General features: G+C 46.3%; 1 protein-coding gene across 1 annotated transcript in view; it reads right to left on the reverse strand.

Moving 5' to 3' along the window:
• Positions 1–8,477: 8,477 nt before the first annotated feature.
• LOC138851085 (PI-actitoxin-Avd5a-like) overlaps positions 8,478–20,406 on the reverse strand; it is a 29,001-nt gene continuing 17,072 nt past the window's right edge. The window contains exons 3-4 of the mRNA XM_070079518.1: positions 18,580–18,732; positions 8,478–9,216 (exon numbers count right to left, since the gene is read on the reverse strand). Coding sequence (XP_069935619.1) covers positions 9,212–9,216; positions 18,580–18,732 — 158 coding nt within the window. The 3' untranslated portion in view covers positions 8,478–9,211. The remainder of the gene's footprint in view (positions 9,217–18,579; positions 18,733–20,406) is intronic.

A 20,406-nucleotide genomic window follows, 5' to 3' on the forward strand; every position in this document is an offset into this window, starting at 1 on the left:
ACAGCATGACTGTGCAGACAGTACAGGCTGTCTACATTTGCTTGGCCACTTACCTCGCGACAATACTTGTGGTAAAAGAAAGTCGGTCTCTATCTTGTAGGAACAAGGCACAGAACACAAAATAAAAACATGTATATGCATATGGACATGGAAAAAAAACTTCCTGCAGGGAGGGAAGAAAAAAACATGTGGGGTGTGCTAAATATCGTGGTCATAGGCAGTGAGCGTCGAAGGGCATCACTGTATGCCTTCCTGAGTCTGGACAGATACTGCAACACGGGAGACATCGCTGCGGCTGAGCTGTGACGTAACAGGGTACGGTCTCCAACCTGGTGCACGACATGTTGGTGCCCTCGAGGGAGGCGTCGACAAAACTCGGCAACTGGGCAGGACTTCTGGCAAGCGACTCAGGAGGACACTTCTTTACTGGTATTGTCGCTGGGCTGTCACTGCCGGCGAGCGTGGAGCGAGTTTTGGAGCAAGTCGTGGCAGAGACGACTGGGCGAAACATCTGGGAGTCGTAACATCATACACCAGACTGCAGTGAGGGAGCTAGCAGCCAAAGTGACATATTCTTTGTGCAGGCTGCTCACTGAAGCTTGTGACACGAGGCTGTCACAGCGCCTGCCGACAGGGCTAACTGTGGCTTGATGAGTGCCATTCTCTCGGCAGTTGGAGTTATAGCAGAGGTTAGTCTAAGAGTGCCCAGACTTGTTTCTCTACAATATAACTGCACTCTGAAGGTCTGGAGGTGAAGTGAAACAAATCTCGATGAGAATCGTAGCAGGTACGATTCTGCAGAACATCTATGAGCGACGAGCATAAGAGGCTTCTGTACAAGGGGGCTTGGGCTAAGAGCTGACGAATAGGAACTGTGAAATGCACTGGTCACATCGGGTGACTTAGCACAGTGGTGCTACTCAGGTCTGGCTCAGACCTCACTAGACACACAGAAACTACACACACCCGCGGTACATGCGGTACACTAACATGTAAGAACACTGACTGAGAGGAATTAATTAACACACGACATATATCTTCTGTCAATCTTCTTGACACTATTGAAATAATTACTAAAAACACTCGATGTGACATCATGTGATGTCGCGAGGTGACGTCAGCAGCACTGTGACGTCAGCAGACATCTTGAGGTGACGTCAGGCAGACATCATGATGTCATGAAGTCGGGCAGCATCGTCGGTGACGTCAATGTGATGCAGGCAGCAGACCAGAGCATGTGGCCTGGGACATCTGGTAACTCACGTGGCTTGTAGATCCACGTGACATAGCCCCCACCCAACCTGGCATCGGGATCCACGTGGCTTGCTGATCTACGTGGCATGCCGATCCACGTAGCTTCGAATGGCCTTGGGCACTCGCATACACAGCTCTGGCAATGAATTCACATGGAAAACAGCAGAAAACATAGCAGAGGGAGTGGGCAGTGGTGAGTGGTGTATGGTAGGCTGGTGAGGTGTGAGAGAACAGCAGGGCGAGGCAAGGAACGGCCACTTCCTCCTCTCACAAACACGTGAAGAAACTCACACTGGATGCAGAAATCACCATAAAACTCACCTCTGGCATGCTGAAACAGCTGTGCTGAGCTGAACAACAATAGCAGAACATACAAGTGACGCTGAACACGTGACTTGAGAAACAGCATTGGACGCTGTAGCATGGGGTCACTGGGACGCACTTACAATTCTCGAAGAAATTCGGCAAATTTCGGCTGGATCCTGCTTGTACCTGTGTCTGGATGCTCAAACGTGCAGACACGACATCAGGATAACTCGTTTAGAGACGGATGCTTCTTGCATGGGGTGATGAAGTGAAGATGACTTCATACCTCTTCCTTCCTCTCTCTGGGCAAACACAACTGCTGCGACCACCGCTTCCCACCATTTATAACCCGTTTGTTTGATGATTCTTGTAGCGGGCGTGTGAATGATAAACGTCTTCGGATGCTTCTTACTTTATTGTTCAGTCGTGGTGGGTACACAGGCTTGTGTGTTGTGCCCATGGCCCGGGAGGGCCATCCCACGAGAGAGCTAGTAGGCCTTCTGTCTTGCTGCCAGGCCGCTGGGAGAGTCTGAGAGTGTGGGCCCAGCATCCCACAGACTTGGACAGGCCCAGAGGGCAGCACCTGAGTGGCGCGAAATATGAACTAAGCTGGCAGACAGCATGACTGTCTGTGCAGACAGTACATGCTGTCTACAAGTAGTGACTTAACTGTTCATGCATTAGTGATGTAACTGGTCATGCAGTAGTGATGTAACTTGTCATGCAGTAGTGACGTAACTGGTCATGCAGTAGTGACGTAACTTGTATGCAGTAGTGACGTAACTGGTCATGCAGTAGTGACGTAACTGAAGATTACTCCCCCATCCCCCCGACCTTGGATTTCATGGGGTGACACCAAAGATGCAACCCTGGGTGGCACCAACACTAACGACGCTACTGAGGGAGGTTACCAATAGACCCCTGACTGTCTTCAAGACGGCACTGGACAGACACCTAATGTCAGTACCTGATCAGCCAGGCTGTGGTTCGTACATCGGTTTACGCGCAGTCAGTAATAACAGACTGGTTGATCAAGCCTTGATCCACCATGAGGCCTGGCAACGGACCTGGCCGCGGGGGTGTTGACCCCTGGAACCCCTCTTGGTAAATGCCAAATAAGGACTCTTGATCCAAAGAACTAGAGCTATCTTTCCCTTTGATTAAACCTGATTATCTCCCATTTTCCCATCAATCAAAATAATAAAAATGATAATAATTATTATAATGATAATATTAATAATAATCATAGTTGTCTTCAGTAAAAGGACCCCAATGGAAATAAGTCACTGTCTGACTTTTTTGGGTTATTCCAGGTTCTCTACACATATGCTGCTATGTATGATAATTCTATGTAACTGTATTTATGTATACCTGAATAAACTTACTTACTTACTTACTTACTAGTTGTTTCATTCTCTGGCCAGTTATTTGTGTCTTCCTCACTCTCCCTTTTCGTTATTCACTCTTTATGTTCTCGCAGATTTATTCAGACATAAATGTCCGTCATTCCTTGTTTTGACTGTAATAATGTTCACTTGTTTCTTCATTATAATTCCCTCTCTTGAACATTCATTGTAGTACACAACAATGTCCTGTGCTTGGGACGTACATGTGCTCAGGCGTGCGTGAGTACATGCGTGTGCTCAGGCGTGCTTGAGTACATGCGTCTGCTCAGGCGTGCGTGAGTACATGTGGGTGCACAGGCGTGCTTGAGTACATGCGTCTGGTCTGGCGTGCGTGAGTACATGCGTCTGCTCAGGCGTGCGTGAGTACATGCGTGTGCTCAGGCGTGCGTGAGTACATGCGTGTGCTCAGGCGTGCGTGAGTACATGCGTGTGCTCAGGCGTGCGTGAGTACATGCGTGTGCTCAGGCGTGCGTGAGTACATGCGTCTGCTCAGGCGTGCGTGAGTACATGCGTGTGCTCAGGCGTGCGTGAGTACATGCGTGTGCTCAGGCGTGCGTGAGTACATGCGTGTGCTCAGGCGTGCGTGAGTACATGCGTGTGCTCAGGCGTGCGTGAGTACATGCGTGTGCTCAGGCGTGCGTGAGTACATGCGTGTGCTCAGGCGTGCGTGAGTACATGCGTGTGCTCAGGCGTGCGTGAGTACATGCGTGTGCTCAGGCGTCCCTGAGTACATGCGTGTGCTCAGGCGTGCGTGAGAACATGCGTGTGCTCAGGCGTGCGTGAGTACATGCGTGTGCTCAGGCGTGCGTGAGTACATGCGTGTGCTCAGGCGTGCGTGAGTACATGCGTGTGCTCAGGCGTGCGTGAGTACATGCGTGTGCTCAGGCGTGCGTGAGTACATGCGTGTGCTCAGGCGTGCGTGAGTACACGCGTGTGCTCAGGCGTGCGTTAGTACATGCGTGTGCTCAGGCGTGCGTGAGTACATGCGTGTGCTCAGGCGTGCGTGAGTACATGCGTGTGCTCAGGCGTGCGTGAGTACATACGTGTGCTCAGGCGTGCGTGAGTACATGCGTCTTCTCAGGCGTGCGTGAGTACATGCGTGTGCTCAGGCGTGCGTGAGTACATGCGTGTGCTCAGGCGTGCGTTAGTACATGCGTGTGCTCAGGCGTGCGTGAGTACATGCGTGTGCTCAGGCGTGCGTGAGTACATGCGTCTTCTCAGGCGTGCGTGAGTACATGCGTGTGCTCAGGCGTGCGTGAGTACATGCGTGTGCTCAGGCGTGCGTTAGTACATGCGTGTGCTCAGGCGTGCGTGAGTACATGCGTGTGCTCAGGCGTGCGTGAGTACATGCGTGTGCTCAGGCGTGCGTGAGTACATACGTGTGCTCAGGTGTGCTTGAGTACATACGTGTGCTCAGGCGTGCGTGAGTACATACGTGTGCTCAGGCGTGCGTGAGTACATACGTGTGCTCAGGCGTGCGTGAGTACATACGTGTGCTCAGGTGTGCGTGAGTACATACGTGTGCTCAGGCGTGCGTGAGTACATACGTGTGCTCAGGCGTGCGTGAGTACATACGTGTGCTCAGGCGTGCGTGAGTACATACGTGTGCTCAGGTGTGCGTGAGTACATACGTGTACTCAGGCGTGCGTGAGTACATACGTGTGCTCAGGCGTGCGTGAGTACATACGTGTGCTCAGGCGTGCGTGAGTACATACGTGTGCTCAGGTGTGCGTGAGTACATACGTGTGCTCAGGCGTGCGTGAGTACATACGTGTGCTCAGGCGTGCGTGAGTACATACGTGTGCTCAGGCGTGCGTGAGTACATACGTGTGCTCAGGCGTGCGTGAGTACATACGTGTGCTCAGGCGTGCGTGAGTACATACGTGTGCTCAGGCGTGCGTGAGTACATACGTGTGCTCAGGTGTGCGTGAGTACATACGTGTGCTCAGGCGTGCGTGAGTACATACGTGTGCTCAGGTGTGCGTGAGTACATACGTGTGCTCAGGCGTGCGTGAGTACATACGCGTGCTCAGGTGTGCGTGAGTACATACGTGTGCGCAGGCGTGCGTGAGTACATACGTGTGCTCAGGCGTGCGTGAGTACATACGTGTGCTCAGGCGTGCGTGAGTACATACGTGTGGTCAGGTGTGCGTGAGTACATACGTGTGCTCAGGCGTGCGTGAGTACATACGTGTGCTCAGGCGTGCGTGAGTACATACGTGTGCTCAGGCGTGCGTGAGTACATACGTGTGCTCAGGTGTGCGTGAGTACATACGTGTGCTCAGGCGTGCGTGAGTACATACGTGTGCTCAGGCGTGCGTGAGTACATACGTGTGCTCAGGCGTGCGTGAGTACATACGTGTGCTCAGGTGTGCGTGAGTACATACGTGTGCTCAGGCGTGCGTGAGTACATACGTGTGCTCAGGCGTGCGTGAGTACATACGTGTGCTCAGGCGTGCGTGAGTACATACGTGTGCTCAGGCGTGCGTGAGTACATACGTGTGCTCAGGCGTGCGTGAGTACATACGTGTGCACAGGCGTGCGTGAGTACATACGTGTGCTCAGGCGTGCGTGAGTACATACGTGTGCTCAGGCGTGCGTGAGTACATACGTGTGCTCAGGCGTGCGTGAGTACATGCGTGTGCTCAGGCGTGCGTGAGTACATGCGTGTGCTCAGGCGTGCGTGAGTACATACGTGTGCTCAGGCGTGCGTGAGTACATGCGTGTGCTCAGGCGTGCGTGAGTACATGCGTGTGCTCAGGCGTGCGTGAGTACATGCGTGTGCACAGGCGTGCGTGAGTACATGCGTCTTCTCAGGCGTGCGTGAGTACATGCGTGTGCTCAGGCGTGCGTGAGTACACGCGTGTGCTCAGGCGTGCGTTAGTACATGCGTGTGCTCAGGCGTGCGTGAGTACATGCGTGTGCTCAGGCGTGCGTGAGTACATGCGTGTGCTCAGGCGTGCGTGAGTACATACGTGTGCTCAGGCGTGCGTGAGTACATGCGTCTTCTCAGGCGTGCGTGAGTACATGCGTGTGCTCAGGCGTGCGTGAGTACATGCGTGTGCTCAGGCGTGCGTTAGTACATGCGTGTGCTCAGGCGTGCGTGAGTACATGCGTGTGCTCAGGCGTGCGTGAGTACATGCGTCTTCTCAGGCGTGCGTGAGTACATGCGTGTGCTCAGGCGTGCGTGAGTACATGCGTGTGCTCAGGCGTGCGTTAGTACATGCGTGTGCTCAGGCGTGCGTGAGTACATGCGTGTGCTCAGGCGTGCGTGAGTACATGCGTGTGCTCAGGCGTGCGTGAGTACATACGTGTGCTTAGGTGTGCTTGAGTACATACGTGTGCTCAGGCGTGCTTGAGTACATACGTGTGCTCAGGCGTGCGTGAGTACATACGTGTGCTCAGGTGTGCGTGAGTACATACGTGTGCTCAGGCGTGCGTGAGTACATACGTGTGCTCAGGCGTGCGTGAGTACATACGTGTGCTCAGGCGTGCGTGAGTACATACGTGTGCTCAGGTGTGCGTGAGTACATACGTGTGCTCAGGCGTGCGTGAGTACATACGTGTGCTCAGGCGTGCGTGAGTACATACGTGTGCTCAGGCGTGCGTGAGTACATACGTGTGCTCAGGTGTGCGTGAGTACATACGTGTGCTCAGGCGTGCGTGAGTACATACGTGTGCTCAGGCGTGCGTGAGTACATACGTGTGCTCAGGCGTGCGTGAGTACATACGTGTGCTCAGGCGTGCGTGAGTACATACGTGTGCTCAGGCGTGCGTGAGTACATACGTGTGCTCAGGCGTGCGTGAGTACATACGTGTGCTCAGGTGTGCGTGAGTACATACGTGTGCTCAGGCGTGCGTGAGTACATACGTGTGCTCAGGTGTGCGTGAGTACATACGTGTGCTCAGGCGTGCGTGAGTACATACGCGTGCTCAGGTGTGCGTGAGTACATACGTGTGCGCAGGCGTGCGTGAGTACATACGTGTGCTCAGGCGTGCGTGAGTACATACGTGTGCTCAGGCGTGCGTGAGTACATACGTGTGGTCAGGTGTGCGTGAGTACATACGTGTGCTCAGGCGTGCGTGAGTACATACGTGTGCTCAGGCGTGCGTGAGTACATACGTGTGCTCAGGCGTGCGTGAGTACATACGTGTGCTCAGGTGTGCGTGAGTACATACGTGTGCTCAGGCGTGCGTGAGTACATACGTGTGCTCAGGCGTGCGTGAGTACATACGTGTGCTCAGGCGTGCGTGAGTACATACGTGTGCTCAGGCGTGCGTGAGTACATGTGTGTGCTCAGGCGTGCGTGAGTACATACGTGTGCACAGGCGTGCGTGAGTACATACGTGTGCTCAGGCGTGCGTGAGTACATACGTGTGCTCAGGCGTGCGTGAGTACATACGTGTGCTCAGGCGTGCGTGAGTACATGCGTGTGCTCAGGCGTGCGTGAGTACATGCGTGTGCTCAGGCGTGCGTGAGTACATACGTGTGCTCAGGCGTGCGTGAGTACATACGTGTGCTCAGGCGTGCGTGAGTACATACGTGTGCTCAGGCGTGCGTGAGTACATGCGTGTGCTCAGGCGTGCGTGAGTACATGCGTGTGCTCAGGCGTGCGTGAGTACATACGTGTGCTCAGTCGTGCGTGAGTACATACGTGTGCTCAGGCGTGCGTGAGTACATACGTGTGCTCAGGCGTGCGTGAGTACATACGTGTGCTCAGGCGTGCGTGAGTACATACGTGTGGTCAGGTGTGCGTGAGTAGATACGTGTGCTCAGGCGTGCGTGAGTACATACGTTTGCTCAGGCGTGCGTGAGTACATACGTGTGCTCAGGCGTGCGTGAGTACATACGTGTGCTCAGGCGTGCGTGAGTACATACGTGTGCTCAGGTGTGCGTGAGTACATACGTGTGCTCAGGCGTGCGTGAGTACATACGTGTGCTCAGGCGTGCGTGAGTACATACGTGTGCTCAGGCGTGCGTGAGTACATACGTGTGCTCAGGCGTGCGTGAGTACATGTGTGTGCTCAGGCGTGCGTGAGTACATACGTGTGCACAGGCGTGCGTGAGTACATACGTGTGCTCAGGCGTGCGTGAGTACATACGTGTGCTCAGGCGTGCGTGAGTACATACGTGTGCTCAGGCGTGCGTGAGTACATGCGTGTGCTCAGGCGTGCGTGAGTACATGCGTGTGCTCAGGCGTGCGTGAGTACATACGTGTGCTCAGGCGTGCGTGAGTACATACGTGTGCTCAGGCGTGCGTGAGTACATACGTGTGCTCAGGCGTGCGTGAGTACATGCGTGTGCTCAGGCGTGCGTGAGTACATGCGTGTGCTCAGGCGTGCGTGAGTACATACGTGTGCTCAGGCGTGCGTGAGTACATACGTGTGCTCAGGCGTGCGTGAGTACATACGTGTGCTCAGGCGTGCGTGAGTACATGCGTGTGCTCAGGCGTGCGTGAGTACATACGTGTGCACAAGCAAAGGAATCTAATTAAATAAATAAAATTGCAGTTCAGTCTTTATTTGTAAAATTTTCATTGTGACTTATTTACCAATATTGTAGCAGAGTTAACACAGCAGAGTTAACACAGCAGAGTTAACACAGCAGAGTTAACACAGCAGTGTTAACACAGCAGAGTTAACACAGCAGTTAACACAGCAGAGTTAACACAGCAGAGTTAACACAGCAGAGTTAACACAGCAGAGTTAACACAGCAGAGTTAACACAGCAGAGTTAACACAGGAGAGTTAACACAGGAGAGTTAACACAGGAGAGTTAACACAGGAGAGTTAACACAGCAGAGTTAACACAGCAGAGTTAACACAGCAGAGTTAACACAGCAGAGTTAACACAGCAGAGTTAACACAGCAGAGTTAACACTGCAGAGTTAACACAGCAGAGTTAACACAGCAGAGTTAACACAGCAGAGTTAACACAGCAGAGTTAACACAGCAGAGTTAACACAGCAGAGTTAACACTGCAGAGTTAACACAGCAGAGTTAACACAGGAGTGTTAACACAGCAGAGTTAACACAGCAGAGTTAACACAGCAGAGTTAACACAGCAGAGTTAACACAGCAGAGTTAACACAGCAGAGTTAACACATGATCAACACAAGGAGGGTTGTTAACTAGTCTTCAACACATGGAGACACAGATGTGTGTGAGAGTTGTCTTGGCCGCCTTGATTCCTCTCACATATAAATCATCTTGACCAGTTAGACATAGGTGGGAAACTTCTGGTCTCAGCCTGTGAAAATTTTTGTATATTAATACCGTATTTAAAAAAGTTTATTGAAATTAATAGTGCTTAAAAGTCGTCTGAAAGTGTTAATGAACGGTTTCAAGCTTTTAGTTTTTAACAAACCCGTCGGTCTCCCACTGATGAAGACTGATCCACAGAAGGAAACACATTAAATCTCTGTCTTGTCAGAAAGTGTTGACATAACAGTTCAGTTGAGCCTCTGAACTGCATCATCATCATCAACACTCTTCCTCAGAGTGTAGGCACTGTACTCCTCACTTCCAGGACTCATGTCCGGAGTACAAGGTTCCTGCAATACTATACCTCGCAATTCCAGGATTCATGTACGGAGTACAGTGTTCCCACATTATTGTACCTCGCACTTCCAGGACTCATGTCCGGAGTACAGGGTTCCCACAGTACTGTACCTCACACTTCCAGGACTCATGTACTGAGTACAGGGTTCCCACAATACTGTACCTCACACTTCCAGGTCTCATGTACGGAGTACAGGATTCCCACAATACCGTACCTCGCACTTCCATGACTCATGTCCGGAGTACAGGGTTCCCAAAGTACTGTACCTGGCACTTCCAGGACTCATGTCTGGAGTACAGAGTTCAACCAATACTATATCTCGCACTTACAGGATTCGTGTAATGAGTACAGGGTTCCCACAATACTGTATCTCGCACTTCCAGGACTCATGTCCGGAGAACGGGGCTCCCACAATAATGTACCTTGCACTTCCAGGACTCATGTCCGGAGTACAGGGTTCCCACAATACTGTATCTCACACTTCCAGGACTCATGTCACGAGTACAGGGTTCCCACAATACTGTACTTTGCACTTCCAGAACTCATGTCCGGAGTACAGGGTTCCCACAATACTGCATTTCGCCCTTCTAGTACTCATGTCCAGAGTACAGTGTTCCCACAATACTGTACCTCGCACTTCCAGGACTCATGTCTGGAATACAGTGTTCCCACAATACTGTATCTCGCACTTCCAGGACTCATGTCCGGAGTACAGTGTTCCCACAATACTGTACCTCGCACTTCCAGGACTCATGTCTAGAGTGCAGGGTTATAACATTTTCATAAATGATACCTTTGTTTATTAGCATGAAATAAATTATGTAAAAAAACAAAGGAATACTGGAAATTACTGATACCTTGGTAATATATAAACATCTGCCTGTGTAACACCAACCATGATAGAAGATTATGAATACTGCTGTGACTACTGAACATTGTGTAAACTGCTTAATGATGTCCTCAGCATCTTTTTTTAAACTGCCCTTCAAAGGAAGTACTTTGATGATGGTGAATGGTCTTTGATGATGGTGAATGGTCTTTGATACATGTGAATGTTCTTCGATACTGGTGAATGGTCTTTGATTCTGGTGAATGGTATTTGATGCTAGTGAATGATCTTTGATACTGGTGAATGGTCTTTGATACAAGTGAATGTTCTTCGATACTGGTGAATGGTCTTTGATACAAGTGAATGTTCTTCGATACTGGTGAATGGTCTTTGATACATGTGAATGTTCTTCGATACTGGTGAATGGTCTTTGATACTGGTGAATGGTCTTTGATGCTAGTGAAAGGTCTTTGATGCTGGGGAATGGTCTTTGATGCTAGTGAAAGGTTTTGATGCTGGTGAATGGTCTTTGATACTGGTGAATGGTCTTTGATACTGGCAAATGGCCTTTGATGCTGGTGAATGGTCTTTGATGCCGGTGAAGGGTCTTTGATGCTGGTGAATGGTCTTTGACGCTGGTGATTGATATTTCATGCTGGTGAAGGGTCTTTGACACTGGTGAGTGGTCTTTGATGCTGGTGAATGGTCTTTGATACTGGCGAATGGTCTTTGATTCTAGTGAAAGGTCTTTGATGCTGGTGAATGGTCTTTGATACTGGTGAATGGACTTTGATTCTAGTGAAAGGTCTTTGATGCTGGTGAATGGTCTTTGATACTGGTGAATGGTGTTTGATACTGGTGAATGGTCTTTGATCCTGGTGAATGGTCTTTGGTGCTGGTGAATGGTCTTTGATGCTGGTGAATGGTCTTTGGTGCTGGTGAATGGTCTTTGATACTGGTGAATAGTCTTCAATGCAGAGAACTGAAACCATCCGCCTATGTATTTAAACAAATTAAATTACCTCACATTTCCAAGACGTTGTATGACTCATACGGGTTTATTGCTTTATAAATGTAATAATGATAATAGTAATAACTTTTGAGTCAGGTGCTCCGGGATATGGGAGTTATAGTCTAGCTTCGTTTAGGAGCTGATACATATTCTGTGATCTGCCTGTGTGGCTAAAGTACTGCGTACTGTGATACAGAGTGAGCAGGTTCGAATCCTACACACATTATCCCCAGTCAAGGCTAGACACATGTTCACTAATTTCATCATAATCGGCCGAACGAAAATCTGGGACTTTAACTGAAATTCAAAAAATTAATTATGTATTCATTATTTTTATGACTTAAACATATGCAACATGTGTGTAAAGATAATCAGATGTTGCACATGTGTCTAATTCTTCATCTTACAGGTACAATATACCATTTAATTGCATTATTATGATCAAGTGCAGGAGACAGGTGCTGCTGGATAAGTGCAGGTCAGCCATAGAAGTAGTTAGGTCTAAGGGAGGGATCCCAGTCATATGTAGCATCTTGCCTAGAAAGGGAGTGGGCAGTGAATGAATGTCTAGGGCAATTGGTATAAACTGCTGGCTAGACAGGTACTGCAAGGAACTTGCAATCCCATTCATTGATAACTGGGACCTATTCTTTGGTAAATGTGATATGTTTGCAATGGATGGGGTTCATCTCTCTGGAGATTGAGTGGTTCCATTAGCCAATTCGACTGAGAGGGTAATTGATGACTTGTCTAGGAATTTAAACTGATAGATTATAGAGGTATGGGTGTTTGTGGGAAACAATCAGGCTGCAGTAGTAGGGTTAAAAACAGCAGTTATTAACGGGATACCTCAGGGATATGTTTAAAAGACAATATTCAACATAAAGTTGCTAGTAATGGCAAATCAATTGATCAACAAACAAAGAGAGATAGTAGAGGGCAACGAGTGACTAACTCCCTTAAGGTTTACTATACAAATAGTAGGAGTCTAAGAAATAAGATAGATGAGCTAAGATTACTTACAAGTGTGGGTATAACAGAGACCTGGTTCAACCAGAAAGATTGAGAAATGCCTTCTGTATGCAACATACAGGGTTATAAACTATTCCACACTGATAGGGTCAGCAGGAAGGGTGGTGGTGTGGTCATATATATGTCAGCGAAAATTTTAATTGTTGTCTTAGACATGATATAAGATTAGAAACATCGAACACAGAATTTGTTTGGCTACAGTTTCTCTATGGTCGTGACAAATTGATTTTGGGTGTGATTTATATGCCCCAAAACCTTGATAGGGAGGGCAGTATGCTGTTATGGGACGAAATTTATAAGGCATCTAGATATGAAAATGTTGTGTTAGTAGACTTTAACTTTAGACAAATTGATTGGAACAATATGACAGGAAATCTTGAGTCTAGTGACTTTCAGGAAGGATTGAGTCTAGTGACTTTCAGGATTGCTTTTTAGAACAGTTTGTGACATAACCAACTAGAGGAAACAAACTGCTTGACTTAGTTCTTGCCAACAAAGAGTCACTAATTAATAATCTTGAGGTTAATGGTGAGCTTGGGGAAAGTGACCACAAATCACTTAGTTTCAATATATCATGGAATTACCCAGGTAACTGCAATCAAATCTGTCTTAGATTTTCGCTTGGTCGACTTCACGGGACTGAAAAATTACCTGGTTGGGCTAAATTGGGATGTCCTGACTATGGGTCAGATAGGTGATCTTAGTTGCCAATATGACGTTTTGTAGAGCATAGTTTTAGGTGCCCAGACAACTTTTGTTCCGAGTAGGGAAATTAGATCTAACAAAAATGATCACAAATGGTTGAACAATAGATTAAAACATCTCATTGGTCAAAAGAGAGGCATATATAGGCGTATCAAAAGAGGAGATGGGCAGTTAAGAAATCAATATATTCAGTTAAAGAGAGAAATAAAGAAAAGAATAAGAAAAGCAAAAAGGGATTATGAGGCTAAGGTCTCAAGGGATTCGATGACTAACCCAAAAGGGTTTTTTCAGGTATACAGAAGTAAGATTAAGGATAAGATAGGCCCACTTAAGAGTAACCTAGGTCACATCACTGACAGTGATAAAGATATGTGTGAAATTTTCAATACTTAGTTCCTCTCAGTTTTTACCCAGGAAAATACTAGCAATATTCCTGAAATAATAGATTATGTAGAACAGGACGATAGCAAACTATGCACGATTGCGGTAACTAGTGACATGGTCCTCAGACAAATAGAAAAACTAAAACCTAACAAATCTCCAGGTCCTAATGAACTGTTTGCAAGGGTGTTAAAGGAATGTAAAGAGGAACTTATCATACCTTTGACTAATCTTTTTAACATATCACTACAAACTGGCATTGTGCCTGATAAGTGGAAAATGGCAAATGTAATACCTATTTACAAGACAGGTAACATGTCCTTAGCTTCGAACTATTGACCAATAAGCCTTACCTCCATTGTGAGAAAGTATATGGAATCAATGATTGCCGAATCAATTCCATCTTGATAGGCACAGATTGATTAATGAATCTCAACAGGGTTTTACAAAGGAGCGTTCCTGTCTTACGAATTTACTAACTTTTTTCTCTGAGGTTTTCGAGGAGGTAGATCATGATAATGAAATGATATTGTGTATATGGACTTCAGTTAGGCTTTCGATAGAGTTTCACATCAGAGGCTATTGAGAAAACTTAAGGCACACGGAATAGGAGGAGAATTTTTTCCCTGGATTGAGGCATGGTTGAGAAATAGGCAGCAGAGAGTTTGCATAAATGGGGAGAAATCAGAATGGGGGCACGTCACAAGCGGGGTTCAGCAGGGGTCAGTGTTGGGCCCGTTGTTGTTCGCAATTTACATAAACGACGTAGATGAGGGAATAAATAGCGACTTAAGTAAATTTGCTGATGACTGGAAAATAGGCCATCCGATTCATTCTAATGAGGACACTAGAGCACCCCAGGATGATTTGAATACACTGATGCAATGGTCGGAGAAGTGGCAGATGCAGTTTAATATAGACAAATGAAAAGTTCTATATGATGAACAGGAAAATAAGCATGCGACGTCCTAACTAAATAATGTAGATATTAATTCTACTGATTGCGAAAAGAATTTAGGAGTTCTGGTTAGCAGTAATCTAAAACCAAGACAACAGTGCATTAGTGTTCGCAATAAAGCTAACAGAATTCTTAGCTTCATATGTAGAAGTATAAATAATAGAAGTCCTCAGGTTGTTCTTCAACTCTATATATCCTTGGCTAGGCCTCATTTAGACTGTTGCTCAGTTCTGGTCACCGTATTACAGAATGGATGTAAATGCTCTGGAAAACGTTCAGAGGAGGATGACAAAGTTGATCCCATGTATCAGAAATCTTCCCAGATTCAGGACTGAATGCCCTGAATCTGCATTCTCTCGAAAGGTGCAAAATTAGGGGGGATATAATCGAGGTGTATAAATGGAAAACAGGAATAAATAAAGGGAATTTAAGTAGTGTGCTGAAAATTTCCAGCCAAGACAGGACTCGCAGCAATGGTTTCAAGTTGGAAAAATTCAGATTCATGAAGGATATAGGAAAGCATTGGTTTGGTAATAGAGTTGTGGATGAACATATTAGAAATCGTTTCGGTCCTGGGACCTTGATCAAGGTCCAAGGACCGAAACGTTTTCTAATAAATATGTTATAGTGTTTGCTTACGTGTCTTTCTAAACCAAACTCCCGAGTACAGTTATAGAGGCTAAAACTCAGTGCAGTTTTCAAAATAGGTTAGATAAATGCATGAGTGGATGTGGGTGGGTGTGAGTTGGACCTGACTAGCTTGTGCTACTAGGTCTGATGCCATGCTCTTTCCTTAAGTGGAAGTGACCAGATTGGGTGGGTCATTGGTCTAATCTGGGGGAAAGACATGGACCTGCTCCGCATGGGTCAGTAGGCCTGGTGCAATGTTCCTTCTTTCTTATGTTGTTCTGTGATTTACTGTTAATTAGTAAATTCGTGAATTCATGCAGAATGTCATGAAAGACAATCATCATGGTGAATTTTTATAATAACAGCCGTAAATGACTTTAATAATTTGCTTTCAACTGAAGTCTGGCTTACTGGGACGTAATATGACGTCAATGACTGTTTTAAAAATAGGAATTACATTACCCATTTTGATCATGTACTCTACTACTATCTGAAGAGTTATATTTAATATGTTAGTTAATACTTCGTTAGTTCTATTTTGCACTCTTTATGAACCCATAAAAAAATAATCAGTGCCGGAAACTTATTTAGCTTAAATAGGTCAAGCTGTTTGATTATCATATTCCTAATAATTGTCATATTACATAATTTATTTTCTTCAGGCCCACTATAATAATTAGCTGGATATCAATTATTTTTTTTGTGTAAATATTGACTAGAAATAATTGTTAAAAACAACATATTTGTTTCTTATTGTTTGTAAGGTGTCCAGAATTAGTTTTAAGAGGATCTAACATTTTTCTAACTTTAGTTCAAGAAACTTGAAAATAACTTTCCGATTAGTTTGTAAATCATTAGCAACTTTAAAAGTCTTGTTCAGCCTTATTTTTTTTTAAACTTGCGTTTAATGTGAATATACTGACAGGGGAATTTATTTTATTAACACATCGGCAGTCTCCCACCAAGGCAGGGTGGCCACCGAGGCAGGGTGGCCACCGAGGCAGGGTGGCCACCGAGGCAGGGTGGCCACCGAGGCAGGGTAGCCACCAAGGCAGGGTGGCCACCGAGGCAGGGTGGCCACCGAGGCAGGGTAGCCACCAAGGCAGGGTGGCCACCAAGGCAGGGTGGCCACCAAGGCAGGGTGGACACCAAAGCATGAAGGCCACCAAGGCAGGGTGGCCCCAAGGCAGGGTGGCCACCAAGGCAGGGTGGCCACCAAGGCAGGGTAGCCACCAAGGCAGGGTGGCCACCAAGGCAGGGTGGCCACCAAGGCAGGGTGGACACCAAAGCATGAAGGCCACCAAGGCAGGGTGGCCCCAAGGCAGGGTGGCCACCAAGGCAGGGTGGCCACCAAGGCAGGGTGGCCTGAGAAAAAAACCCTTTTATCATCACTGTTTTATCATCAGTGTCTTGCCAGAGGTGCACTCACACTACAGTTATAAACTGCAACATTAACACCCCTCCTTCAGAGTGCAGACACTGTTCTTCCCATCTCCAGGACTCAAGTCCGGCCTGCCAGTTTCCCTGAATCCCTTCATGTTACCTTGCTCACACTCCAACAGCACGTCAAGTCCTAAAAATCATTTGTTTCCATTATCTCCTAAAACGCTCACACGTGCTTTCTGGAAGTCCAAGCCCCTCTCACACAAAACCTCCTTTCCTATGCTGACCCTTACCCCGCCTTCCCTCCATTACAGATTTATACACTCTCGAAGTCATTCTATTTTGTTCCATTCTCTTTACATGTCCGAACCACCTCAACAACCCCTCCTCAGCACTCTGGATAATAGTTTTAGTAATCCTGCACCTCCTCTTAATTTCTAAACTACGATTTCTCTGCATTGCATTCACACCACACATTACCCTGAGATATGACATCTCCACTGCCTCCAGCCTTCTCCTTGTTGCAACATTCATCACCCATGCTTCACATCCATATAAGAGCGTTGGTATAACTATACTCTCATATATTTCCCTCTTTGCTTCCTTGGACAAAGTTCTTTGTCTCCACAGACTCCTAAGTGCACCACTTACTTTTTTCCCCTCATCAATTCTATGATTCACCTCATCCTTCATAGACCCATCTGCTGACACGTCCACTCCTAAATATCTGAATACATTCACCTCCTCCATACTCTCTCCCTTCAATCTGATATCCAATCTTCCATTGCCTATTTTTTTTTTGTTTTCTTCATCACCTTACTCTTTCCTATATTCACTTTTAATTTTCTTCTTTTACATACCCTACCAAACTCATCCACTAACCTCTGCAACTTCTCTTCAGAATCTCCAAAAAGCAGAGCGTCATCAGCAAAGAGCAACTGTGACAACTCCCACTTTGTATTAGATTCTTTATCTGTTAACCCCACAGCTCTTGCCTTCACCAGAACATTCACTTCTCTTACAACTCCATCTATAATTATAATGAACAACCAAGGTGACATCACACATCCTTGTCTAAGGCCTACTTTTAATGGGAAATAATCTCCCTCTTTCCTACATACTCTACTATCCTCGTAAAAAATCTTCACCTGAAACATCTGCCACATTGCCCCCTTATCCACCCTGTCATGCGCCTTTTCCAAATCCATAAATGCCACAAAAAAACTCTTTTGCCTTATCTAAATTCTGTTCACCTATACGTTTCACTGTAAACACCTGGTCCACACACCTTTCCTAAAGCCTCCTTGTTCATCTGCTATCCAACTCTACCAGACACTTTACCAGGTATACTAAACAGCCTTATTTCCATTGTGGCAACGTTTCGCTCTCCAGGAGCTTTGTCAAGCCGTTACACTCCTGGTGAGCGAAACGTTGCCACAATGAAAATGTCACATTAGTTGCACTTGCGTCCTTTTACTTTACATATTGTCGGTAATTCTACCAACTTTATTACAGCCTTATTCCCCTATATTTTTTGCACTCTCTTTTATCCCCTTTGCCATTATACAAAAAAGTATGCATGCTCTCTGCCAATCCCTCTTTCATACATTTATTAAATAATAGCGCCAACCACTCCAAAATTATATCCCCAGCTGCTTTTAACATTTCTATCTTCATCCCATCAATCCCGGCTGCCTTACCCCCTTTCATTTTACCTACTGCCTCACGAACTTCCCCCTCACTCACATCTGGCTCTTCCTCACTCCTACAAGATGTTATTCCTCCTTGCCCTATACACGAAATCACAGCTTCCCTATCTTCATCAAAATTTAACAATTTCTCAAAATATTTCCTCTATCTTCCCGATACCTCTAACTCTCCATTTAATAACACTTCTCTCCTATTTTTAACTGTCAAATCCATTTGTCCACTAGGCTTCCTCAACTTATTAATCTCACTCCAAAGCTTTTTCTTATTTTCAACAAAAATTGTTGATAACATCTCACCCACTCTCTCATTTGGTCTCTTTTTACCTTGCTGACTGATCACCCACCATGTGCTCTCTGCTCATCCGTTTATCAACATTAAAATATAAACAGCTACACAAGTGTCAAAGCTTACGACATGGGCCCTTATGGGCGATGCGTAGATTAAGTTGAGGGTTCTCGCAAGCCGCAAGTCCCAGGAAGCAAGAATTGCTGTAGGTATTACCATCAGTGCCACACACAGGATCGACAACCAAGACACAAAATTGTGAACAGTGAGACCTCGACTCTGTAAAGTATAGCAATTGATCAGAATGGTCTATACACCAACATTAATCAATATTTTAAGTGAATATTTACTGCAAAGGATATATATTAGCAGACAAAGATGAATATTATCTACAAGTACTTATATGAACTAAATATAAAATGTCTGTAAAGTAAAAAGACACAAGTGCAACTAATGTGACATTTTATTGTGGCATCGTTTTGCTCTCCAGGAACTCTGTCAATACTTCACAAGCACCTAGCAGAGGTCAGTGGTCACCTGCGGTCATACCTGCTTAAGCTCTGGGAGTTAGCGTAGGGTGTTACCAAGCACCATGGCTTGTTGTAGTGTTTTAGAAGCTCAGGTTAAATTGTTGAGAAGGAGGTTCTACTTCTTCAGGAGGAAAATAGGAGGCTGAAGCTTCGCCTAGATGAGTTTGGGGGAGAGTGCTGGTAAGGAGGAAATGGTCACTAACAGTGATAGGGGCAGCCGCTTTAAGTGGCAAGTGGTTCACAGCTCAGGAAGAAGGAAGATGAGGAGGGTTAATAGAGAAGATGTGAAGGTAGGAAATCGATTCTCTGTTCACCAGGACGAGTGCACTTCAGTGGTTAGTGAGGTCGAAGGTAATAGTAGGAGATTTTCAGGTAAGATATATGGACCGTGCTTTTTGTAACAAAGACAGAAAGGTCAGACAGAGGGTGTGCCTTCCTGGAGCTGGTGCTGGTGACATAGTCAGCAGGTTGGATAATATTATGTCAGGTAATGGGAAAAAGCCCATTATCTGTCTCGGTGCTGTGGGTAATGACACTGGGAAGGGCAGGAGAGAGGAGCTGCTGGATAAGTACAGGTCAGCCTTAGAAGTAGTTAGGTCTAAGGGAGGGATCCCAGTCATATGTAGCATCTTGCCTAGAAAGGGAGTGGGCAATGAATGGATGTCTAGGGCAATTGGTATAAATTGCTGGCTAGACAGGTACTGCAAGGAACTTGCAGTCCAATTATTTGATAACTGGGACATATTCTAAGGCAAACGTGATATGTATGCAAGGAATGGGGCTCATCTTTCTGGGGATGGAGTGGTTCCATTAGCCAATTCGATTGAGAGGGTAATTGATGACTTATCTAGGAATTTAAACTGATAGATTATAGAGGTATGGGTGTTTGAGGGAAACAATCAGGCTGCAGTATTAGGGTTAAAAACAACAGTTATTACCGGGATACCTCAGGGATATGATTAAAAGACAATATTCAAAATAAAGTTGCTAGTAATGGATAATCAATTAATCAACAAACAAAGAGAGATAGTAGAGGGCAACGAGTGACTAGCTCCCTTAAGGTTTACTGTACAAATAGCAGGAGTCTAAGAAATAAGATAGATGGTCCAAGTCTGACCGAAACGTCGTCGTAAGCTCCTCTCTTCTATGTGTGGGTTATTTGTATATTGTGTAAGATAGATGAGCTAAGATTACCTGCAAGTGTAGATAATATAGATATTATTGGCATAACAGAGACCTGGTTCAACCTGAAAGATAGAGAAATGCCTTCTGAATGCACCATACAGGGTTACAAACTATTCCACACTGACAAAGTCAACAGGAAGGGTGGTGGAGTGGCGATGTTTGTCAGCGAAAATTTAAATTGTTGTCTTAGACATGATATAAGATTAGAAACATCGAACACAGAATTTGCTTGGCTACA

The sequence above is a fragment of the Cherax quadricarinatus genome, chromosome 99 (genome assembly GCF_038502225.1).
Source record: "Cherax quadricarinatus isolate ZL_2023a chromosome 99, ASM3850222v1, whole genome shotgun sequence".
Classification (NCBI taxonomy): Eukaryota; Metazoa; Arthropoda; class Malacostraca; order Decapoda; family Parastacidae; genus Cherax; species Cherax quadricarinatus.